Below are 20,370 nucleotides of genomic sequence, written 5' to 3' on the forward strand. Positions count from 1 at the left end.
AAAAAAAAAAAAGACAGTGAGAGCTTTCCAGGACTCAGATGCCCATCAGCTCTGGGGAACCAAGCACAGCCCGAATCAGAGATGCTCACCACACACCCATAAGCCATAAATCACCAACATCACGGCCAGCTCCTGCCCTTTTGGAAGCTTCATACGATTTCCTTCCAGAGAGAAGCTCCTAGGTAAGGATTTGCCATCATCTCATCCCAATCACTGGCTTATTAAACCACGCTCTGCACACTGAGCGTGTAGGCTCTGCTTCCCATCCAACAGCCACACCACCACCCCTCCCCTGAGAGCTTGGAAAGGAGGAAGGAATGAAGATATCCTAAGATGAGCACTAGAGGAGAAAACCACTTCTTCCTACCGACTGTGGCACTTGCACTCGGACTTGGCTGCTATCCAGGGGTGATGTGCACGGCCCTTGGGGCCTTCTATCCAAACCCAGTTGGTGCTCCCGGTATTTCTTTGACCTCACAGGTAAAGACAAGAACTCTTTTCCCGAGATCTTCAGGTCTCCCACGTGATGGCTGTCCCCATTCTGGTCCTTGGGAAAGCAAGAAATAGTTATTGTACAGATTGCTTGTACCAAGACCTGCTGCCCTAAGATTTAGAGTACAGCAGATGCACAGAAAAAAGAAATTAATGGGGCTTTTAGGCTGCCTGAGCTGATATATTTTGTGTATCGTCACAGAGGATGATTTTAACGAGTGGAGGGGAAGCATCACCCAAACAACACACAATAGTCAACTCCTCCACAGGGAGAGATGAGAGAGAAGCAGCATCCCCTTAAAAGGAACCAAAAAACAGGGATGGGGGTAAGGGCACGGCTGGCTTATTTACAGACATAGGAAGTGATGGCTGAAAGGTGCCTCCACCTGGAGGGCTGACCCTTCCCCAGCAGCTCAGCATGAATGGCTGGAGCCTCATTCAGCCCCTCCACCAAGCCCTGTGTTACAGCAGTGCACAGGAACTGCAGGGCAACATGACAACTGCAACAGGTGGCTACAGGCAGTCCCCTGCTCCCTCACTGCTGTCTTCCTTTGCTCTCTTCAATGCCTGTGCAGGAGTTTTCCACTCCTTACAGTACAAACAGGAATAGTGAGAATGAATAAGGAGAGTTTCAATTCTTTAGATGTTATCAGTAGGACCGACTGCAGCCTGGCTGGTGTCCACACCTTGAAAAGGAGGCACTAAAGTGGCAGCACAGAAGCTGCTTTGCTGCCCTGGATAGAGGCTTCAAACAGCTTCCTTCGTGCCAAAAGGATAGATGACTCAATTACAGCATGTAAGCACCTTCAGGGTGAAAGCCAGTGTGTGATAAAGAATTTTTAGTCTGGTGGAAAGAAGGATAAACAAGGACTGATGGCTGGGAGCCGAAAGCAAAGATCAAAACAAGGAGCAGGGCTGGTGATAGCAGGGCACGCTGCTGCTCACTGGACTCCAGGGTCCCGTGCCCCAACCCACAGCTCTTATTTGCTCCCCCCAGGACCCCTGAAGCTCACCCACCCCTCCACCTTGAAGGAGGCTCAGCCATTACAGCATTAGCAGCAAACCACACATCAGCAAAACTAAACGTTGGGTTGGGACGTGCAACTGAGCATCCTTCTGGCACTGCTGTCCCTGTGATGCTCTCCAGCCCAAAGGCCAAGCACAGTGCCCACCCGGACCCCTCCCCCAGGGTGAGTTTGATAAAGCCCTACAGCAAACCAACAGCTGCCCCTGGGCAGACCCAGCAGCTCCCTATGGGATTTTCGGAGGGATGTAAATGAGCCCCAGAGGTGGGAAGGCTCAGTGCCTGCAGCTGTCTGTAAAGCAGCCTTTGCCCTGGGGAGAGAGTGAGTGCTGCTCTGCTCAGATCTGACATTTCCAGCAGTGCACTGGAGCAAAAGTCCTCAGAGCTCCTTGAAACAAAATCCTCCACCTCCTGCAAGGCACAGCTCCCACTTCTGACCTCTCCTTCCTCCCCGCACTGAGCAAAGCACTCTGCTGGGTTAATAACATGCTGAGATGTGCCACCAGCCACTGAAGGGGCTAAACCACTCCCCTTATCCTCTTCGATAGAGGACTTATTTTAAAAAAGAGTTCAGAATAGCCTTTTTCAGCTTTCAGTTAAGCATCTCTCCTCCAAGCTCTCTAGAAACCCTCTTTGGTTAATCCCACTGACACTAATTGTGTCCTCCCCTCAGCGAGCCACCACAGATTGCTACCCACACTCAGTCCCCAAGGCCAGGCAGGCTGCTTTGCTTACCTTTTCAGAAGGGAACTTCAGGAGGTCCAAGCTGTCCATGCTATTTCCTTGGACTCTCTTGGGCCTGGCTCCTGCAAAACAACACACTTTTGCATCAGGAGGTGTCAAAGCAGGACAGCCCCTCAGCTCCCATTGCTGCAAAGTCAGACAGATGGGATGCTGCAGCTGCACACTGTCCTTGAGGTTCAAATGTGTTTTCTCTCTGTTGTTTTGAATCTTTTTCAAAGTGCTATCCACAGCACAGTCAGCAACAGCCAGAGCTGCACAAACCAGCAGCAGGGCCACACTGTGACCATGGGTCTCAGCTCTGGAATCTCACAGTTACAGCCCCCACCTCAAGCATGAGAAGTCAGGGGACTGGCATTGAGAAAAATCATAACAAAAACAATGTGTGGGATTGTTGCTTTATCTTCATGCTTTTAGCTTAAAGAATGTGTCTGGGACACAGCACAGAGCCTCTCTCTACAGTTACAAGGACTAGAAAACTAAGCAAAAGAGCAAACTTTCATGGCTTTCATGGGTCCAGCATCAAGAAGATGGAAACTTTGCTTTCACAGGTATAAAATTTGAAAGCACACGTGATAAGTTTTATTTCATATAAGCTGAAGGTTTTATTTAGCTGAGAGCCATGTGATACCCCACATCAGCAAAGCCAAGCAAGGCAGAAAGAGAACCATTGGACTGGAGGTCCCATGACAACAACTCCCAAGCTTGGGGGGATGTCCTGGAGGAGGGTGAGGAGTGTATGTGAGTTGAAAGCCATCCTCATGCAGAGCCCTGAGAACGGAAACCACTGAGCTGCAAGCAGTTCCTGCAACAGCAAACTCATCTAGCCCAAGGGTCCCTGTTTCCCACCAACATCTAAACAGCACCGCTGCTTATCCCACAGCCTTGCCTGCCCTCAGTGAGTTTTGTGCTCTTTAATATCTTACCATTTTTATTTCAGCCCTTATGTTAACTAAGCTTAACTAAGCTACCACATCTTTACTAAAGCTGAGGTCCTTGGCAGGATGCACAACACCCCCCTCACCCACGGGCACCAGCAGGACGGAGGGGTTTCCTCCCACATTGCCAGGAGAGCAAAGTAAGATAAATCAGATGGCACACGTGGGTTTGGCAGTGATGCCCAAGAGATGAGGTCTGCACCTGGAAGCCAGCGTGCGTCACAGCAGCTTCTAATGGCTGCTTCCAGGAAAGCCCTGAAGCAGCAGCGTGTGCCTGATTAGATAAACACACGTCACTTCTAACGGCCTGAAGAGTTGTTAATTGTACACCTCCATCATCTGTGCTTTGGTACGTTCACAATAGCATTAAATTGCTGGCCAGCGACCGTCAATCTCTGATCTGAGAAAACCTGCCTTCCTCTTTTGTTAATTAGATACACAGAGTCAGATTGCCCCAGCAATTAGGGCACACAAAACAATTCATCTTTTCCAGCTATGTTGGTGCTGATGTTCCTCTGCTACCTCACAGAGACCTCGCACTCAGCTGAGCCAAGAGAGGAACTACAAACCCAACTCCAAGCATCCCAACTCAGCTATCTGCTTCCAGAACAAAACACAACCAGCCACGAGGCCAGAGGGGCTCCAAACACACCCAGTTCCATTCTCCCCATCACTCCAGAGCCCACACATGCCCATCTTCCAGCAGAGCAGAGAGAGTCCCATACTCACAAGCACACTGCAATAGGAGGAGTCCCATCAGCTTGCTGTCCCCAGGCAGAAAGGTCCCCAAGGCAGCTCCAGATCATGTGTGCTGCCCCAACCTCCTCCAAAGTCCCTTTTCTCAGCAGTATCCACAGCCCTAATGTCATACAGACATCCCCATCCTCCTCCTCCCCATCACCAACCGACAGTGGTGGAGGCAGCAGACTGAGCAGCTGAAAACCCGTGTCTGTTCCTCTGTAAGCTTTTCTCTTCTCTCTCCAGTATTTATTGGCATGTTTACCAAGCCAACTGCAGAGTAACCAAAAACCTCAGGGGCATGTCTAAATGCTCTCTCTGTCTTTAAGGTTTGCTGAGGTCTCTAATAAGAGCGAGCTGAAACCTTCTTGTGAACATCAGCTGAGCACAGCTGCTGACTGCCTGCATTCATGGCTTGTTTTCCTGCAGCTCCTCAGATGTTGTCCTTCTCAGCACTCAGGGGGTGTTGTTGCTTTTTAAATTTTCCCCCTCTCAGAATTCCACCCCCCCTCTACGTTCTCAACTCTGAAGCAAGGAGGTTGGGTTTCTTTTTTTTTTAATGTTTGTTTTTTGCTCCTGCAGTTTGGTTCCTGGGGTGTTCAACGGTTTCCACATTCCACTGTTTTAAAACTGGAGGCAGCCCCTCCCCAACTAGGAGGGAGAAATGAATCCCAGGGGAAGTTGACTGGAAGACAGCAAAGGGGTGTAACTGAGACATCCTTGCTTCTCCTGGCTCCCTCGCATCCCTCATCTCCAGCTACTCCCTGCTTTTCTGTCTTTGGGACACTCACCCAATTTATTCACCTCCAGGCACTTCTTTCTCACAGCCACACTCTGCAGAGACCCCCATCCTTGTGCTACTTATGACGGCACAGACACAGCGTGCTTTATTCCCAATCGTTTTGCATAGCCAGAAGTTGGGTAGTGCACAGCCCCTGCTGTCCTTGTGCTGTTCAGGCTGAATGGTGTAGGGCAACTCTGTTTTTCAGGACTTCACCATCACACTGAGGGGAAAGATCACACCAGCCTCTTCTGCAAAAGCCTCTGATAGCACCTGGTCAGCACATCACTCCATGGGGTTCCAGCCCCCATTGGGCAGCAAGGCACTGGGAGGACCAGCTGGCTTCCTCCTAGGAAGACACAGCAAGAACTCTCACAGTACCTTGCTACCATGCAAGGTGTAGCCACAGAGAACTCAAGGAAGTGTTTTATCACAGAACAGCCATGGACTGCCCCATGCAGATTTGCAGTAGGGTAAAACCGGGCAGGCAGAGGGGGCAGTTCTGTTCCTGTGTCCTGCTTGCAACTCTTGGGATCTCAGCATTGACAAGATCGAGCACAACATGTGCAGCAGCAGCTCAGGGAGCCCTGCCAGGAGCTCTCATCAAGCTGACATGTGCTATGAGGACTCCTAGGAGGAGGACTTCTCCATAGACAGAGCAAGCTCCCAAGCACAGAGCAACCGACAGTTCTATTTGCAGGCCTGGAACAAGCTGTCTCCCTCTGGGTGGCTGTATGTGAATTAAAGCTGACAGTGAAATCCACAGAGAACTGCTGGGGAAAGGTTACACGGCCAGCACTGCTCCTGCCCTCCCTCCAGCTCTCATGGCTGAGCAGCACACAGCAGCTCAGGGGCAGCAGTTACCCTGCAGAGCACAAATCTCAGCATAAGCACTTGAAAAGGCCATTTCTCTCTACACTCAAATCAACCGAAATACCAACTTGTCTTCTTGACCAGACTGTTGCCCTCTCACATCCGCACAGACCCCAGCATTTCAGATCCTTGGTTCTGGCAGACAGCTCCAAATATTGTTAAATCTGATTCAATTAGAGCAGCCAAGCAGTCGGCTGGGGAGAAAGACAGCTCTGTAAACCCCAGCCACAACTGCAGAGATACAGTCCAGCAATCTCAATGAGTACAGAGCATCTCAAATCTCACACTGCTGACACCTAATCAGGACATCTCCGTTGAGCTAGTGCTCCATTATTACAGCCAGTGCTCTTCAGAGAGGAAAGAGAAGGATAAAAACCACAGCGGCAAGGAAAAAAAATAAAAAGATCCAGCAAAACAGGCATCTCATTTAGGGCTTTAATTAGTCTTCAAACACATAATGGGTTCTGGTACTATAAATCCACTTGACCTCTATTAGTGCCAGCACTTGCATGATAAATGCTGGCATTTGTTTTCCCAGTTGATGTTACTGGGATAGAACAATGCTTTCCTTTAAATAGAGAAAGCAAATAGTATCAGTTATTTATGATGACTGAGCCATAAAAGTGCTGGCACTGAGCTTTTGTGTGTCCATCTATGGGAAGGAGCGTCTGCTCATCCAGCCACCTACTGGATTGGAAAGGACCAGGAAAATCCCAACGTTTCTGGCCTCTACTATGGCTGAAGACATGGTGAGATGGCTAAAACAACCCTTCTCTCCCTGCCGACTATGTGAGAGCTCTGTGGTTCAGACAAAAGCCATGAACACATGGCTTGGAAGAGAAAGGACACAGAAAGGACAAAGCCAACCCACAGCTAAGGGCCAGGGAGAGCAGCAGGAAGGTCACTTTCAGCAGGTTGTCACATCAAACTTCCTCAGAAATGCTTTGCACCCACACAAGGTCCTGCATTTTCAGCCTTCTGCAGCAAAGCTGGAAGCCAAAGGACAGGAATAAAACCTCTTCTGCTGGGAAGATTGGGCTCCAGTGTTTGTTCTGCAGTGCTGTATTCATTGGCACACAGACCAGCACACAGCTGAGCAAATATCAACCCTCCAGACAAGATCCTGAGCACTACAAAAACCTTCTCCAGAATAACAGTTTCATAGTGGCTTCCCCCACCTTCCTTCCCCCCCCCAAGGGGAAACTGATCCATCATAAAAATGCATGTGTACGCACAATAGGCACGAACAAGAAGTTATTATTACTTTTGAACCAGGATTCTCATCCGCCTGATTTGGCAGAAGACATTTTACGCACTTGGCAGCCAAATCTTACATCCTCCAGGATCCCATCTGACAGCTGAACCCCTGCATGGCAGCACTGCACATCTACGTGGCACCCAGGAGCTCCACGGAGTGCAGTCAGGTTGGGCACAGCCAGTGTAGCTGAGGAAAGCTGCAGGCTCTGAGTAGAAGGTGATCCTACGTCTCACAGCCTTACAAACTCTTACTGATTGCTGTCACACTGATCACATCTTTGAGTCCAGTCCCCCCCTTACACCCATCCGTAATGGTTATTTATCCTCTGAGTGAGGCTGGAACGTGAATTTTTGCAAAGAAAGCATTGGCAATTCAGGCCAAATAATGAAGCATCTGTCTGTATACGCAGGATACAGAATATTCATAGTGCACCTAATGATACAGCACCTAACGAAGTCAAATACAAGCCTTGGGAAGCTTGGAGCTGTGCCAGGGGTGGCCTTGTACAACCATGGCCTCCCCCAGGCAAGGCTTCATAGATTAAACACTGTGGGGGCAGGAGGATTTTCTGGGAGATAAACTGAACCCAACAGAGCAGGCTGGGAGGGGGCATGGAACCTTGGGGCCAATTCAAGACCAGTCAGGATAGGCTTGGCAAGAACACCTGGTTTTCTTCTATGAGCAAGACTTTCTCTGCCAGCATGTAGCAGAGCCTCACGACCTCTGATCTTCTGTTACCAGCTCACATTGAACTAGCAGGGATCAGAAAGGAACTGAGTCTGAGCTAGAAAGTGACATGCAGTGATTAACACAGGCAACACCTCCAGCAGCCAAACAAGCCCAATTACAGCAGCTCTGTCCTACAGGGCAAGAGAAAGAATGATACAAAGTGAAGATACGCAATGATCAAAGGCCACAAAATCTTACAGAAAAAGGGGCAATATCCTTCATCCCTCCCTCCTGTTTGATCTCATGCATCAGCCACCAGCCTGCAGTGCTTCCTATCTCCTGGGATACAGTCAGCCACACAGGAACTTACATTTCTGAGCTCTGGTTATCCCTACAAGCTCTAAGTTCTCTGTGCTAAGCAAAACTCTGCTGCCTGAGTGGCCAGAGGCTCTGTCCTCGCCCTGCCCAGTGAAGTGCTAAAGCAAGCCACAGTCAAGCATGCAAAGACCTTTAAAGATGAGAAGTAATTCTAATTGGGTGAGGAAGAACTCGCTTGCAGTGCTGCAAGTAGAACAAACAGGAGTATCTCGATCCTAAAGGTACCAAACACTGCACTGTTAGACAAAATTCTTGTAACTGTAGCTATTTCCTATGTGCTGGCTACCAAAGAAAACTGCCTGGGGAACCGTGCTGCTGAAAGCAGGCACAGCAGGGCTGGAACAGCAGCCAGAGGGGACATCAGGCTCCCAGCTCCCATCTGGGCTGCTGGAAGAAGTAACTGCTCCCATGAAGTCGCTTTCCCACAACAAGAGGTCCCTTGATTTAATGGATGGCTTTGCCAAGGGCCACGTTGTACCTCTTCTGCCAGAGGATTCAAGCACAGGCTCCTTCCCTGCTCCTCCTTCCCTGCCTCCCCTGGCACCAAGATGAAACAAACACCTGAGTTCCATTAGCACAACATCCTTTCCTCCAGGCCTGAAGCATTTCCTCTGCTCTGAGCTGAGAAGCCCGAGCACTGAACACCAAAGCTGCACTTAACACAGACACTGGGAAGGAGGCTCACGTACAAAGCAAAATGAGAGAACTAAACACTGCTCAAACTTTGGGAAGAATATTTTTTTTAAATCCCATAAAGCTAATGCTGGGACAGTCTGAGTTGAGTGCTAAATAACTTGCTTCAATTCCAAATGACTCAGAGGTTCATCACCCCCCATCAGTGCTGCCGGGGTGATGTAGCAGCTGTAACAGCAGAGGTTACTCAGAGAAATTAGAAGAGACTCATCACAAAGATAACGCAGGGGCATCCTTCAGATGTCTTAAGTCTCCATCCAAGAGCTCCCTTCCCTGTTCAGGCAGCACTCGTCGTCCCTTCTCCCTTAAACATCCCCCCAGGGACCACTGCAGCACTCAGAGCCCTCTGGACACCTTCCTGTAGCTGCCTTGGTGGGAGTGAGCACCCACACCCTGCAGCAGCCCAAGCACAAACCTGAGCTCACCAGAGCACACAAAAAGCAAGCACAAAAAAAAAACCAACAAAAAAAACCACCTTCCAGGCCACCCTGCATTCTGCTTCAGAGGGCCACAGCTGGCTGTTCCCCAGCACAGTGCCTGGCAGCAGGGCTGAGAAGACAGAGGGAAGGCTGTGGCACAGCATCCCAGCCTGAGGCACAGGAGAGCAGTGCTGCCTCTTTCCTGCTCTGCGTCAGCACAAGGCTGGGCTAACCAACCCATCTCAGCAGCCCTAAATGCTTCTTAGATACTTCAAAGATATTTAATGCAAACAAGCAAACAAACAAACAGACTGGGGAAACATAAAAGCAGATTTTTTTTTCCTATCCCCTATTTATCTGAGGGTTCAAAGATTCCTGTGAAGAAGCTCAAAATTGCACTGAGGATGAAAAGACTCACATTCAGAGCCAAGCAGATCTGGTCACTGCCCAGGAAGGAGATGGTTTGTGCCTGCCTAGGCTGCCCACCTCTACACCACCTGAAGCTCATCACACAGGGATGAGCAGAGCCCATCACAGAACCTCCTGAAATCCAAGTGCAACCCAGCAGAGCAGCCTTGTGCCCATCCTTTCTTTCAACAGGGGACGTGCAGAGCAGGGGAAGCCTGGTTCACAAGCTGGGCCCTTCCCTGCCCTCAGAGCTCACTGAGCACAGCTGGACAGCAGCAGCAGCTGCATACTGCAAACAGCACAGAAACCACGCCAGGAACTCTGAAAGCAGCTACATGCCAACACCTCCTGGAGCACCCGCATCCTCCCACCCACACCAGCTGCCAGCAGAGGTGTTGCTCAGTGTCTCCTAGCACTGCTGCTGCCATGAGATGACAGCTGATGCTGACACACTGCCGAACATGGAGGAAAAATGGTCCAGAGTTAGTTTCCCTTCAGAACAGCACTGAGAACCCTCCTGCACTCACTGCCTGGCCAGGTCTGCTCTCACCCCTCCTGCAGCAGCAGGTCCTTTTCCTACAGCCAGCAGACAACCTGCAGCAGGTGCCAGCCTCCAGAGCAGGGAGCTGCCAAGGAACACTGCCAGGTCACACTCAGTGCAATGCACACAGGTGGCACTGCCAGCAGGATGCTCGAGGAAGGGGTTGGGTGGAGTGCTCCTGGTTCACCAGGCACAGCTCATGTCCTTCAGAGCAGCAGCGTGTGGGGCAGAGCAGGCAGCCAACCCCACAGGGTACCTCCCAGCACCAGGCAGCACTTCTCACTCTTCAGGCTGATCTTGACCTCTACAACAAAAATTCCCCACAAACACAGCAAGTTCCCTTCTCTGCAACAGCAAAATCCTATCAGTACTCAATTCTTTACTCGCAGTGTGTGAAAGAGGGCAAGAGCATTTCTCAGGGCCACATATTTGGCATTTAGAGAAGCAGAGACAACCCCTGTTTGCTTGCTACTCCCTGGCTCCATCCATTTGTTGCTCTAAGCTCTGCGTGTTTGCATTTCTTCACAAGGTCAGTGCTTTCACAAGACTTTTGTAGCACTGTCCCACTTCCCTGGCTTCCAGCTTTTTCTTCTGACATCCAATTTCTCTCAGACATTAATTAAATCACAAAGAGCTCAGCAAGGAGCCAGAAAACACCAAACACTCCTTCCTCCTCCCGTGGCCCCCAGTAAAGGGCAGACAAGGCTTGGAAGCCATCAACCCATGATGGACATGGCAGCCCAATGGTTTAGCTCAGGGCTTCTCAGCTGCACAGATTTCCCCAGAACTGAGATTTGCTATGAAACTTTATGCTACCTGTTTGATGGAATCTGTGCACTTTACAGCATGCCTGCCCTACCCAACCAACTTAGCATCCTTATGAATATGCAGTCATGTTATAGCCTTAAGCTGTGAAAATAATGTGAAGGAAAAAACAAGAAGCAGGCTCTCCTTTCTGCAACATCAAAAGGCAGAGGCTGCTCAGAAGCCAACCTGAAGTTCGGCTCCATCTCACCTAGGCTGGAGCACACAGCTTTCCCTACCTCTGACTCCAGCCTTGCACTGCTGGAGGATGGCAGGGCACGCTCCCTCCCAGCTCCATTTCTCAGGAAAAGCTTTAGCACTGACATAGCAGCTACACCTTCAAGATCAATACACAGAGCAAACGCTTGCAGGCAACATCCCATCACCTTCCCTGAGCCAGCTCTCCCACCAGGAAAAAGAACACACTGTCTCAGAAAGCATCTGCACTAACAAGGTCATATTTAATCAGCCTGCACCTCCCAGGATGCGACTTCATTTGTCTGAATTAATAAGCCTGTCCACAGCTACAGAGCAACCAGCTTTCATGCCATGCACACCCAGACACCTATGGTGGCAGCTGCAGGACAGACAGATGGTCCCCAAGCTAGGGATGTGTCAGGCTGACAGTGAGGACTCATCCACACTGGGCAGCAGGACGGCCCAGAGCAGTGAATGGAACCATTTTTGTGCCATCACCAAGTTTTGTAGCTTCCAGCTTCAGCATCCCCATAGGTGGGAGCAGCACCCAGCATACCGATGCTCACAACTTGCCTTCGGCTCCTACTGTAGTCTGATTCCTTAGGTGCTAATCAGGATGACAGCAGCCAAAATCCCTGCCAGTCACCTTTTGAAAGCTTGTTCTATCAGTCACATCAGCTAAAAGGGTGCTCTACAAGAGACAAAAGCTGGTTTGCTTCTTAGGCACGTGGAAGTTCATTCCCAATGCAGATTAATTCCATTAACTCACTATGTGCTCGATCTGGGGTGGATCCTTCCCTGTCCTCACAGCTTATGGCAAGCACAGTGCAGGAGCAGGGAATAAGATGCTGCCCACAGGCCTTGGTCAGAGCAAGGATTTCACACCATCCATATGTAATAATGAACGATTCTGCTGAGAAACATCACGCTCTTCACTCTCTTCTTCCTGCAAACACTGCAATCTCTTTTCCGGTGTTCATATTTCCCTTGTGTCACACACTTGCACACATTCCCAGCTCCCCGCGCACCATTCCCACACCTCACGTGGCCCAGATGCTCACCTTGTGCCTCATAGCCAGAGTAAGGACAAGCCATGCCCACATCCTCATCACCAGGGCCCAAGCCGAGGGCTGCCCTGAGCTGGGCCACGTTCACCTGTGCCGTCAGCTCTCCAGTCCGGTCCCCAATCTGTGGGTGAAACCAACAAGGCATTGGTTAAGAGGCAGCATGCTATAAGCCAGCAGCCCCTAGCAGAGTGCTGCCTGACCCACACCACAGCAAACAAACAAACAGAGGCATCCTGGGGCACCATCCCAGCCAACTTTCCAACCCCAGACACTCAGGGGTTGGGTATCCACTGAGGTGTTACAGAACCCCTCCTCTCAGAGCTCTGTGGATGTGAATCCAGGAGGGATCCAACCCACACAGAGCTCCAGGACATGGATGTGTTCGCACAGTGCCACGCTGCTTGTGCCCTTCTGAACTGACCGAGCACGTTTCACCTGCTGGGATGGATGGCAGGGGATGGAGAGAGGGGAAAAAAACTGAGATTTCCATTCTACTCCTGGCTTAGTGCTAAAGTGGAGACAATCAAAATTCCCAGCTCTTAGGAGCATGAAGGAGCTGATGTTGGATATTCAGGAATAGATCTTTCCAGTGGCTCTTGCTACTTCATGGAGACACACAGGACAAGCAGCTGAGCATGCCTCAAAGGTTAACCAGGCATGAAAATGAACTGCACTGCGTATCAACAGCCAACACGGAGAGGTCACTCAAAAGCAGCTGCTAATCTTTAGAGAAACAGAAACAGCTGCCTCTGTTACAGAGAGCCCTTAGCTGCTCCCTTGGAGAAGCCTGAGTCCCCATTAAATGCCTTGCAACAGCTCTTTTGTGGTCCTCCGAGATAGACTTCAGCGTGAATCGTCCTAGAACAGAACCATAAATCCCCACATTATTTATGACAAAGCCCTGAGCACCAGTAAAGGGAGGCAGATCAAACAGCTTATCATCAGGCATAAATCCCCTGCCAATTACAAGAGATTTGCTGTTGACATCATCTCCAGAGAAATTACCACGTCCTGGTTAGGTCACACAGTCCTTGATGCTCTATTAAGTACTTCCCTGATTTCCACTCACTCCAAATTCTCTCCAGGGCCCCATCACTGTCAGGATAATGGTCTGGCCAGCTGCCCCACGTGCCATAGCAGAGGCTCTCTGCCCTCAGCTTGGCTGTCTTTGCTCTCCCACCATCCCCACCACACGCAGGTGCAAGGAAGGCACTGCTGAGCAGCACCTGAGAGCTGGGACAGCCTCCAGGACTTCCAGACAGCATCTTCCTCCCTTCAGGAGGAATTCTGCACAACCTCGGATCACCTTGCAGCAGCTTCCCTTGTGGTTATTCAGAACAGGTTTCCCTTGGATTCAAATGTCACCATCAGATGTATGTCAGGGCAGGAGAGGGAAATGGGTTTTAAATATTCCGATTATACCTCTGCTCACTAATAAGTTTTTCTATGGGCAAAGTACTGGTGCTCACCACAACAGGACAAGCACCTAACTTGGCTCTCAAGGCAAAATTAATCAGTTTTACAAGAGCATCACTCGCTGCTAGAAGCTAATGCAGACCCTCCCCATAGACACACATGGCCTCTGCACTACTCCATAACTAAAGCTGGGGGGGGTTATTGCCACCTGCCATGAGTAACCTATTCCTGACATGCTGCAATCACAGCCATTACATCAGGATGAGAGCATCACCATCAGCCCTCCTACCCTCTCAGGACCCCTATCCCTTCCTCCCTCCCTCCCCCCTCTGCAGGGCACACAGCCCCCACTGCCCCTCCTGGCAGGCTGGAGCTGGAAAAGCTCATTTGTCCTAAGATGTTCAGGGCCAAAGAACAGTATTTCTTCCGCAGGTCTGATAAGTATAATTAAGTACTTCATTAGGTTGGTATGTCAGCCCTACCCCACCATTCAGCCAATCTCACAGACAGGAGAGCACACAGAGCACTTACATACAGCAATTTCAATTAGTGCTCCAAAAGGTCAATTTCTTCATCTGGAGAACACTAAAGAGGCCACAGCTGACTTTCACATAACACACTGGAAAGCAAACAATGCCTTCTTGTACATCTGAGCCTGTGCAAAAAGGCTCCTGCAAATACTTTCTGGTTTGGTACCAGGAAAGCTGCAGCCAGGCAGGCACTTCTTTGGAAGTCAGCTGCGTGCACAGAGCCCTACTGTATGGCACTGGTGCAGGGTTAGCATGAGGCTGCACTAACCCAGCATTAGCAGTCAGATGTATTTGCACAACACTGGAGTTCACCACGTGGAGCTGGCACCCCTCACCTGCTGCAGCCTCTGGAGGGATGCTGGCATCGCTTAGCCAGGTAGCGACCCACTAGGAAAGCAGAACACAGCTGTAACCACAGGGTGCCTGGCAGTCAGGATCTCACAGCTTGCTGCTCAGGAGAGAGAGGTCCTACCAGCAGGCTGGAGAGCTGCTCCCCAGGTCCTTCCTCACTTAAGAGGATCACGTGAGAGCAAGAAGTGGCAGATGTACCAGCACTAACCAGGCAGAAGCCTGGGAGCCTCCCATGACAAGAATATTTTCCAACCAAGCTCTGCAGGACAGCAGAGACTGAAGCAGTAGACAGGCAGGCAATTTACAGAGGAGCCCTAGCTAGAGAAGAACTACACCAAAATCAATTTAGATAAGAAAAAAAAAAAAAAGTCTTCCCACCAGGGAGGACTGGTTCCCTCTGACCTGAGCTAGCTTCTCTTACCTCTTGGGAGATTTCAAGATGCTTCCTTGCAAAGTGCAAAGCTTGTTCATGGCTCCCCAGGGAAACGTAGGCATTTCCGAGACTCCAGCAGGCCCTTCCCTCTCCAACCCTGCAAGACAGGAAGCTGTTGACCACAGAAATCCTGGGCAGAGCCCAGCCCAGCACAGCAGCTCTTTCACAGCTTCTTCAGGGGCACCGTGAGCCAGCTCTGCTTTCACCCACAGAATACCCTCCTAAAAAAATTGAAACACTGTACAGCTTACGGTGACCTTACACTAAAGGCAGTAAGGTCAGAGGATAAGCAATAGTTTCAGAAATGAGGCTGTACCCATAGCAGCCAGAAGCAAGGTGGTGTAGCAAGGACCCAGAACAGTTTGACGTCACACACGAGCATCAATCAGAGCAGAAGTGAGAGCTCCCATCTGCTCCACACTGCATGGGTTCCTCTCTAGGGATACACAAGGCATCAAGAGGACAGCTATCATCCAGCGAGGGGAAAACACTGCAGGGATGCAACGTCCCCCTGCAGGATACCAGTATGTCACTGGGAAGCCCCTCACCCTGCACACAGGTGCCTTTGTTTCCAGCACCTGCTTGCACAGCCCTACTGCTCAGCACAGCCTGCTCAGCTCTGCCAACGTGCAGATGTGGGGGGTGAAGGAATTAAAAAAAGCACATGGGGGTGCGGGGGGAGGTTCAGCGTGACTGCAACTCCCTCCTCAGAGGTTGGGGCGGTTGATCAGCATTTAAACATTTTTCTTGTCAACCAGTTCAATGCTTCTGCTCACGGGGCGTGTTCCCAGAAATGAAGGAGCCCACAGGATGCACCCCCACAGGATGATTCACCCTTGGGTGGGATTAGATCTTCCCCGAGCAGATATTGCCCTGACAGTGCTCCCATTTGTGTGTCTCTGCTCCATCTAGTGGAGGAGACCCAGCTTCCCAGAGTGCTGGCAGCGATGCTGAACAAGAAGGCACAGCCATCAGGACACAATCTCTGGTTTCAGTGGGATGATAAAGGTCTCGTTCACATCACTTTTACTCCCCTGACAAATAATAGGACCAAAGACCACGTCCTGAGAGACTGCTAAAGGCCTTCAGTATTACACATTGCTATTCCTCATCCCCAGCAACGCACAGCAATAGATAACCGAGACAGGACAGAGCCCAGGAACAGAGAAGCCATCCCTGGAGGCATTCCCTTACCTGTCTCCCAGCTCCTGAGCTATCACCAGGTGTTTTAGATGGTATTCAATTGCTTTCTCATAGTCTTGAAGCAGTGTGTACGTGTTTCCAAGACTGTAGCAAGCCTGAGCTTCTACTGCTTGGTCTTTGAGTTGTCTGGAGAGTTGGAGTGTCTTCCTGGACAGGTGGAGAGAAGAGAGCTGGTCATTGCAGGGCAGCAGGACACCCATATGTACATGGCATTGGAGCTGGAAGGAAGGTGGTGGCACTGCTTGCTGCTGCCAAGCATCACACAAGCAGCTGGCCACCAAGTCCCATCATCTCCCCTTAGGCCTATGAATCCACTGGGGTTTTGCAGGGAACATCTGCCCCAACCTGCCTCAGCTCCTGGCACTTACTTGTAGTATTCAGCAGAGATGTCAAATCTCCCAAGGAAGATGTGTGCATTGCCCAGGTTGCTGTATGCTCTCCTCTCGGCTGCTTTGTCCCCAAACTCCTTAGCAATAGCCAGGCGCTGCAGCAGACACAGATTAATGAGTACAGCTGGCACTGCCAGGCTTCTGTTACACAGCAACCTTGCTGGAAGATTAGCTTCTTTTGTTTTGCAAGAGTTCACATCCAGGAACGCAGTGGTGCATACGCATATCAGGGCTGCATCCAGAGCAGCTCTGGCAGGGTCTGACTGCCCAACATGCTCAGCACCCTCAGCTTTGAAAGAAAGCGTCAGCTCTCAACAAGAAGCTTCAAATTGCATTTGAATTGGGGCAGGGATTGTCTCCTCTCACCCCTCCGAAAAGCTTCACAGAAAGTAGCTGTGCTCTACAAACAACAATTATTCCTGATCAACAGCTCTTTCAGCAGCTTAATTAAATTCATGGCTTGCATTTATTAAAATTTAGACTGGCACAAATTAAGCACAGAAAAGCCTTTCCTAGGCCCAGCAAATTGCCCTTAAAAATCTCCTTTGGTTTCCAAGCCAACGGCACCTTTCCCTTGCGCTGCTCTCAGGTGCAGATGAGGAATGCAGAAAGGCAGCACTGCACATCAGGGCAGGGGCTGACACACATGGGGAGTTCATATCCCCCAGGGCTGAGCAGAAACTCTGCTCCCTATCAGCCCTCCCAGCCCCCAGGATGACCCCCTCGTGCTTTCCCACCTCCTTGTGGAAGGCAATGGCTTCGCTGAAGTTGCCCAGCAGGTACTGCGTGTTACCAAGGTTGCCATAAGCACGGCCCTGTGCAGCTCTGTCCCCCAGCTCCTTCACCAGGGACAGGTTCCTCCTGCAAGGAAGCAGAGCAATATTTGTCCTCCCGCAGCCACTTCACAGCACAAGGGTTGCTACGAGCATCTGAGAAGAGATATTACCCCCACAACAGGGCAGCGTGAACCTGGGGATAAGGGAAGATCCGTATTTCCTTGTTATGGTTCTTCCCAGCACACAGAGCTCCTGACTGGCACAAATCTAATCACTGCCTGCGCAACATGCATCACTCACTGGGGAAAGGCTAGTGAGCCATACATCAGCACTAACACATCCTCAGATAGGAGGAGAGCAATGCAAGATCTTGGTGTTCTCTTCGTATAAAAAGGCTATTTAAAAAAAAACACCTGTGTTATTGAAACAAAGCTGAAATAGTGGGAGAAAACCACTGGCCTAAAAGCAAGTCAGACAATAACCTTCCTGCGCTGGAATCAGAGTGAACTTTACGACTGCTTAAGAAAGAGAAGGATGTTACAGCAGGATGAACTACAGATCCCTTAAAAGGGGAAACGTGGCTTCAAAGGAAAAGCCTCATCCTTTGGGAGAAGCTGTTGTGTGTGTGGCCACGGCAAGAGGTGCACAGGGATCCATTCCCACCAAGGCCAGCAGAGAGCAGCAGGAGCTCTGCTCCCAGACTGAGGAGCTGACTATTGAACTTTAGTGCGCACAAAGCCAAGCTGCAAAGGCTTTTATTGAGGCAGTAGTAGGAAAAGTATTAGCTCGAGCTCTACAAAAGCACGCACTCCTTCCCTTGCCTTCCTTGAGATGAATTCATTAGCATACCTTGGCACCTCGCAGTCGGAGGAATTTTCTTACTTGGTAACAGCATTTTATCGGTGACTGATGCCAGTTCCCTGCAGCACAGAGGGGTGTCTGCACTTGAATACTTACTCATAGTATTCTGAAGCTTTCTGTAGCGTCTCCTTGACTTCTTGAGGCAGGTAGCCCGGGTCTTGGGCCACGTTCCAAGACAAGTGCTTTCCCTTGGCATGGTAAACATTTCCTATGTTATAGAGTGCTCTGGCTTCACCAATCTAAAAGGAAGAAGAGCAAGGTGCAGCAAGGCATTACTCTCCCCATTCCAACGTGGCCCTTTCCTCCATCGCTGGGCAGAGTTGCTCAGCCAAAGCCAGGGAGCCCACATTCTCCTTTACCACCCTCACTGCCATGCCAGCTTTTCTGATCAGCAGCATCTCAGATGCAGTCAGATGGGAGAGTCTGACATCCCAGCTCCTAGCAGGGCTCACCTCCACCACATCATCATTTGCTTCGAGGTGGATTAACTTTCAAGATAGGAAGAGTTTCCTGCTGGATGCCATGAAGCAGTTACCTTGTCTCCTTGCTCCTGAGAAATGTCCAGGTGCCTCTGGCAACAAACGACAGCTTCGTCAAACTGCCCAAGTATTTTCAAGGTATTCCCAAGGTTGCCGCTTGCCTTGGCTTCTCCTATGCGGTCCCCAATGGTCCTACAAATGACACAAAGAAGGGAAAGGTATTAAAGAGCTGACAGACATTTATTCACTAACTGCTGGGGGCAAAATTCAAGTTATAGCAAGCAAAGTTGTAGCAAACACTGCATGGTAGGGATACCATGGTGTCCCCAGCTTGATGACGCTCTTGTTCACTGTTTTACTTTCTCAGTTGGAGAGTTCTAATGACCTCAGGTGTGCTTCCCATGTGTGCCTGGGGAGGGAAGAATCGGACACTGCCCTGCTCTTACTCCAGCCACCCTCCTCCATATCCCTTTCTCTGCCTCCTGAGTTCTTTACACGATAGTGAATTCCACACCTCAGAGCTAGTCTGGATTCTCATTTCTAAAGCAGACTCCCTCAGGCTGTTGGGCTCAGATGCCACAGAACTTTCCTTTGCTCAAATTCTGATTAGGATGAAGAACGGCCACCACGCTTACCTGGCCAGTGTGAGGTCATGCTTATGGTACTCCAGGGCCTTGGAGTACTCCTTTAGGTAGAAATAGGCATTGCCCAGCTGACTGTAGATGGCACTGAGAGTCTTCAGGTCCTCTGTCCCCACCTGCACCGCTGCTTCGAAGAAGGCTGCCCCAGCTTTGAAGTCCCCTGCCTTACACAGACGCTCTCCTTCCAGGGCCAGCTCCAGGCACGATGCTTCCATTCTACCAAAAGCAAGATGCTCACCTTCAGAGATTTTAAACCCAGCGTGCCCATGTTACCATGCAGTGTTAAAAAGCCAACTCAGCTCACTGCATCAGGCAAAACTCCTGCATGTGAGACCGAAGCACCCAGAACTACAAGCTGCCACAAAGCAGCCCTTGCGTTCGTGGTAGGAAGCAGGACAAGGAACTTGTGCCTCCCAGTGCCCACATTGCATGCTGGCATCCTGAGCACAGCATGGCATCTGCTGTTCTTCCAGGGGGTGCCAAAGCCTCACACCCAGGCTGCTCGTGTCTGTGCTGCTTCCTCAGGGGAACAGAGAGGGCAGCCAAAGCCCAACACCTCCTCATTGGATACCAGAGCAACACTGGGCTGCACGGAGCTGCTTTGCTGAGCAACTGGGCTGCTTTCCATCAGCTCTGCCTGTCACTTTTTCCACAGGCTCTCTGCATGTCAGCCTCCAGGAGAGCTGCTCTCCCTCCTGTTTCTCAACACCTTTGGCAGCAGTGCAAGCTGGGCTGTGAGCTCAGAGGAGCAAAGCTGCTGCCACTGAGTCAAGGGAAGGGAATGCCCTCCTCCCCACCGAGTCCTACATCACAGCCACCCCCAGGAGCTCAGAGCAGCCTCAAACCCACCAGGACAGGGCACACGTATGAGGGCTTGTGTTTGAAAAGTCAGCCCCTGCATGAGGAGGGGAGTGAATGCAGTGTGTTCCTGTGGCTCTGCTCAGAGCCTTCTCTTTGCTCTTTCTGGCTTTTTTCCTTTCTGCTTCATGTATTTTAAAAACTCAGAGCCACATAGGTCAAAGGCAGACGTCCGCTCTGAGAAATTACAGCTCACTCATCCTGAGTCAGAAAAGCAAGGGTCAGACAGAAGATGATAAACACTCAAAGGAGGCTTTAATTCTATTCTTAGCAAAACAGTGCTGCAGGGAGCCTGGCTGTGCTACGCAGATCGAGAACAACACACTCACTCACTCGGGATGGCCACAGCTCCACTGCTGCCTCCTATACGGGCACATGCAGAGAACTGGGAGATGCCTGCCCCAAAAAATC

The 20,370-nt window shown here is 50.5% G+C and overlaps 1 protein-coding gene across 5 annotated transcripts in view; it reads right to left on the bottom strand.

The window, feature by feature from the left end:
* GPSM1 (G protein signaling modulator 1) overlaps positions 1 to 19,317 on the bottom strand; it is a 35,684-nt gene extending 16,367 nt beyond the window's left edge. For 3 of the 5 annotated variants that reach the window (XR_004161675.1, XM_031556228.1, XM_031556227.1), the window contains exons 1-10: positions 19,096 to 19,317; positions 18,517 to 18,652; positions 18,078 to 18,220; positions 17,082 to 17,205; positions 16,324 to 16,439; positions 15,947 to 16,102; positions 14,741 to 14,849; positions 12,017 to 12,143; positions 2,252 to 2,322; positions 368 to 547 (exon numbers count right to left, since the gene is read on the bottom strand). Coding sequence is in view for 4 of the 5 variants with exons in the window: in XM_031556228.1 (XP_031412088.1) it covers positions 368 to 547; positions 2,252 to 2,322; positions 12,017 to 12,143; positions 14,741 to 14,849; positions 15,947 to 16,102; positions 16,324 to 16,439; positions 17,082 to 17,205; positions 18,078 to 18,220; positions 18,517 to 18,652; positions 19,096 to 19,316 (1,383 nt within the window). In the remaining variant the exon portion in view is untranslated. The remainder of the gene's footprint in view (positions 1 to 367; positions 548 to 2,251; positions 2,323 to 12,016; positions 12,144 to 14,740; positions 14,850 to 15,946; positions 16,103 to 16,323; positions 16,440 to 17,081; positions 17,206 to 18,077; positions 18,221 to 18,516; positions 18,653 to 19,095) is intronic. The other 2 variants (XM_031556230.1, XM_031556229.1) reach the window with 1 other exon arrangement.
* Positions 19,318 to 20,370: the final 1,053 nt, after the last annotated feature.

Source organism: Meleagris gallopavo, chromosome 19, assembly GCF_000146605.3.
Source record: "Meleagris gallopavo isolate NT-WF06-2002-E0010 breed Aviagen turkey brand Nicholas breeding stock chromosome 19, Turkey_5.1, whole genome shotgun sequence".
In the NCBI taxonomy this organism is placed as follows: Eukaryota; Metazoa; Chordata; class Aves; order Galliformes; family Phasianidae; genus Meleagris; species Meleagris gallopavo.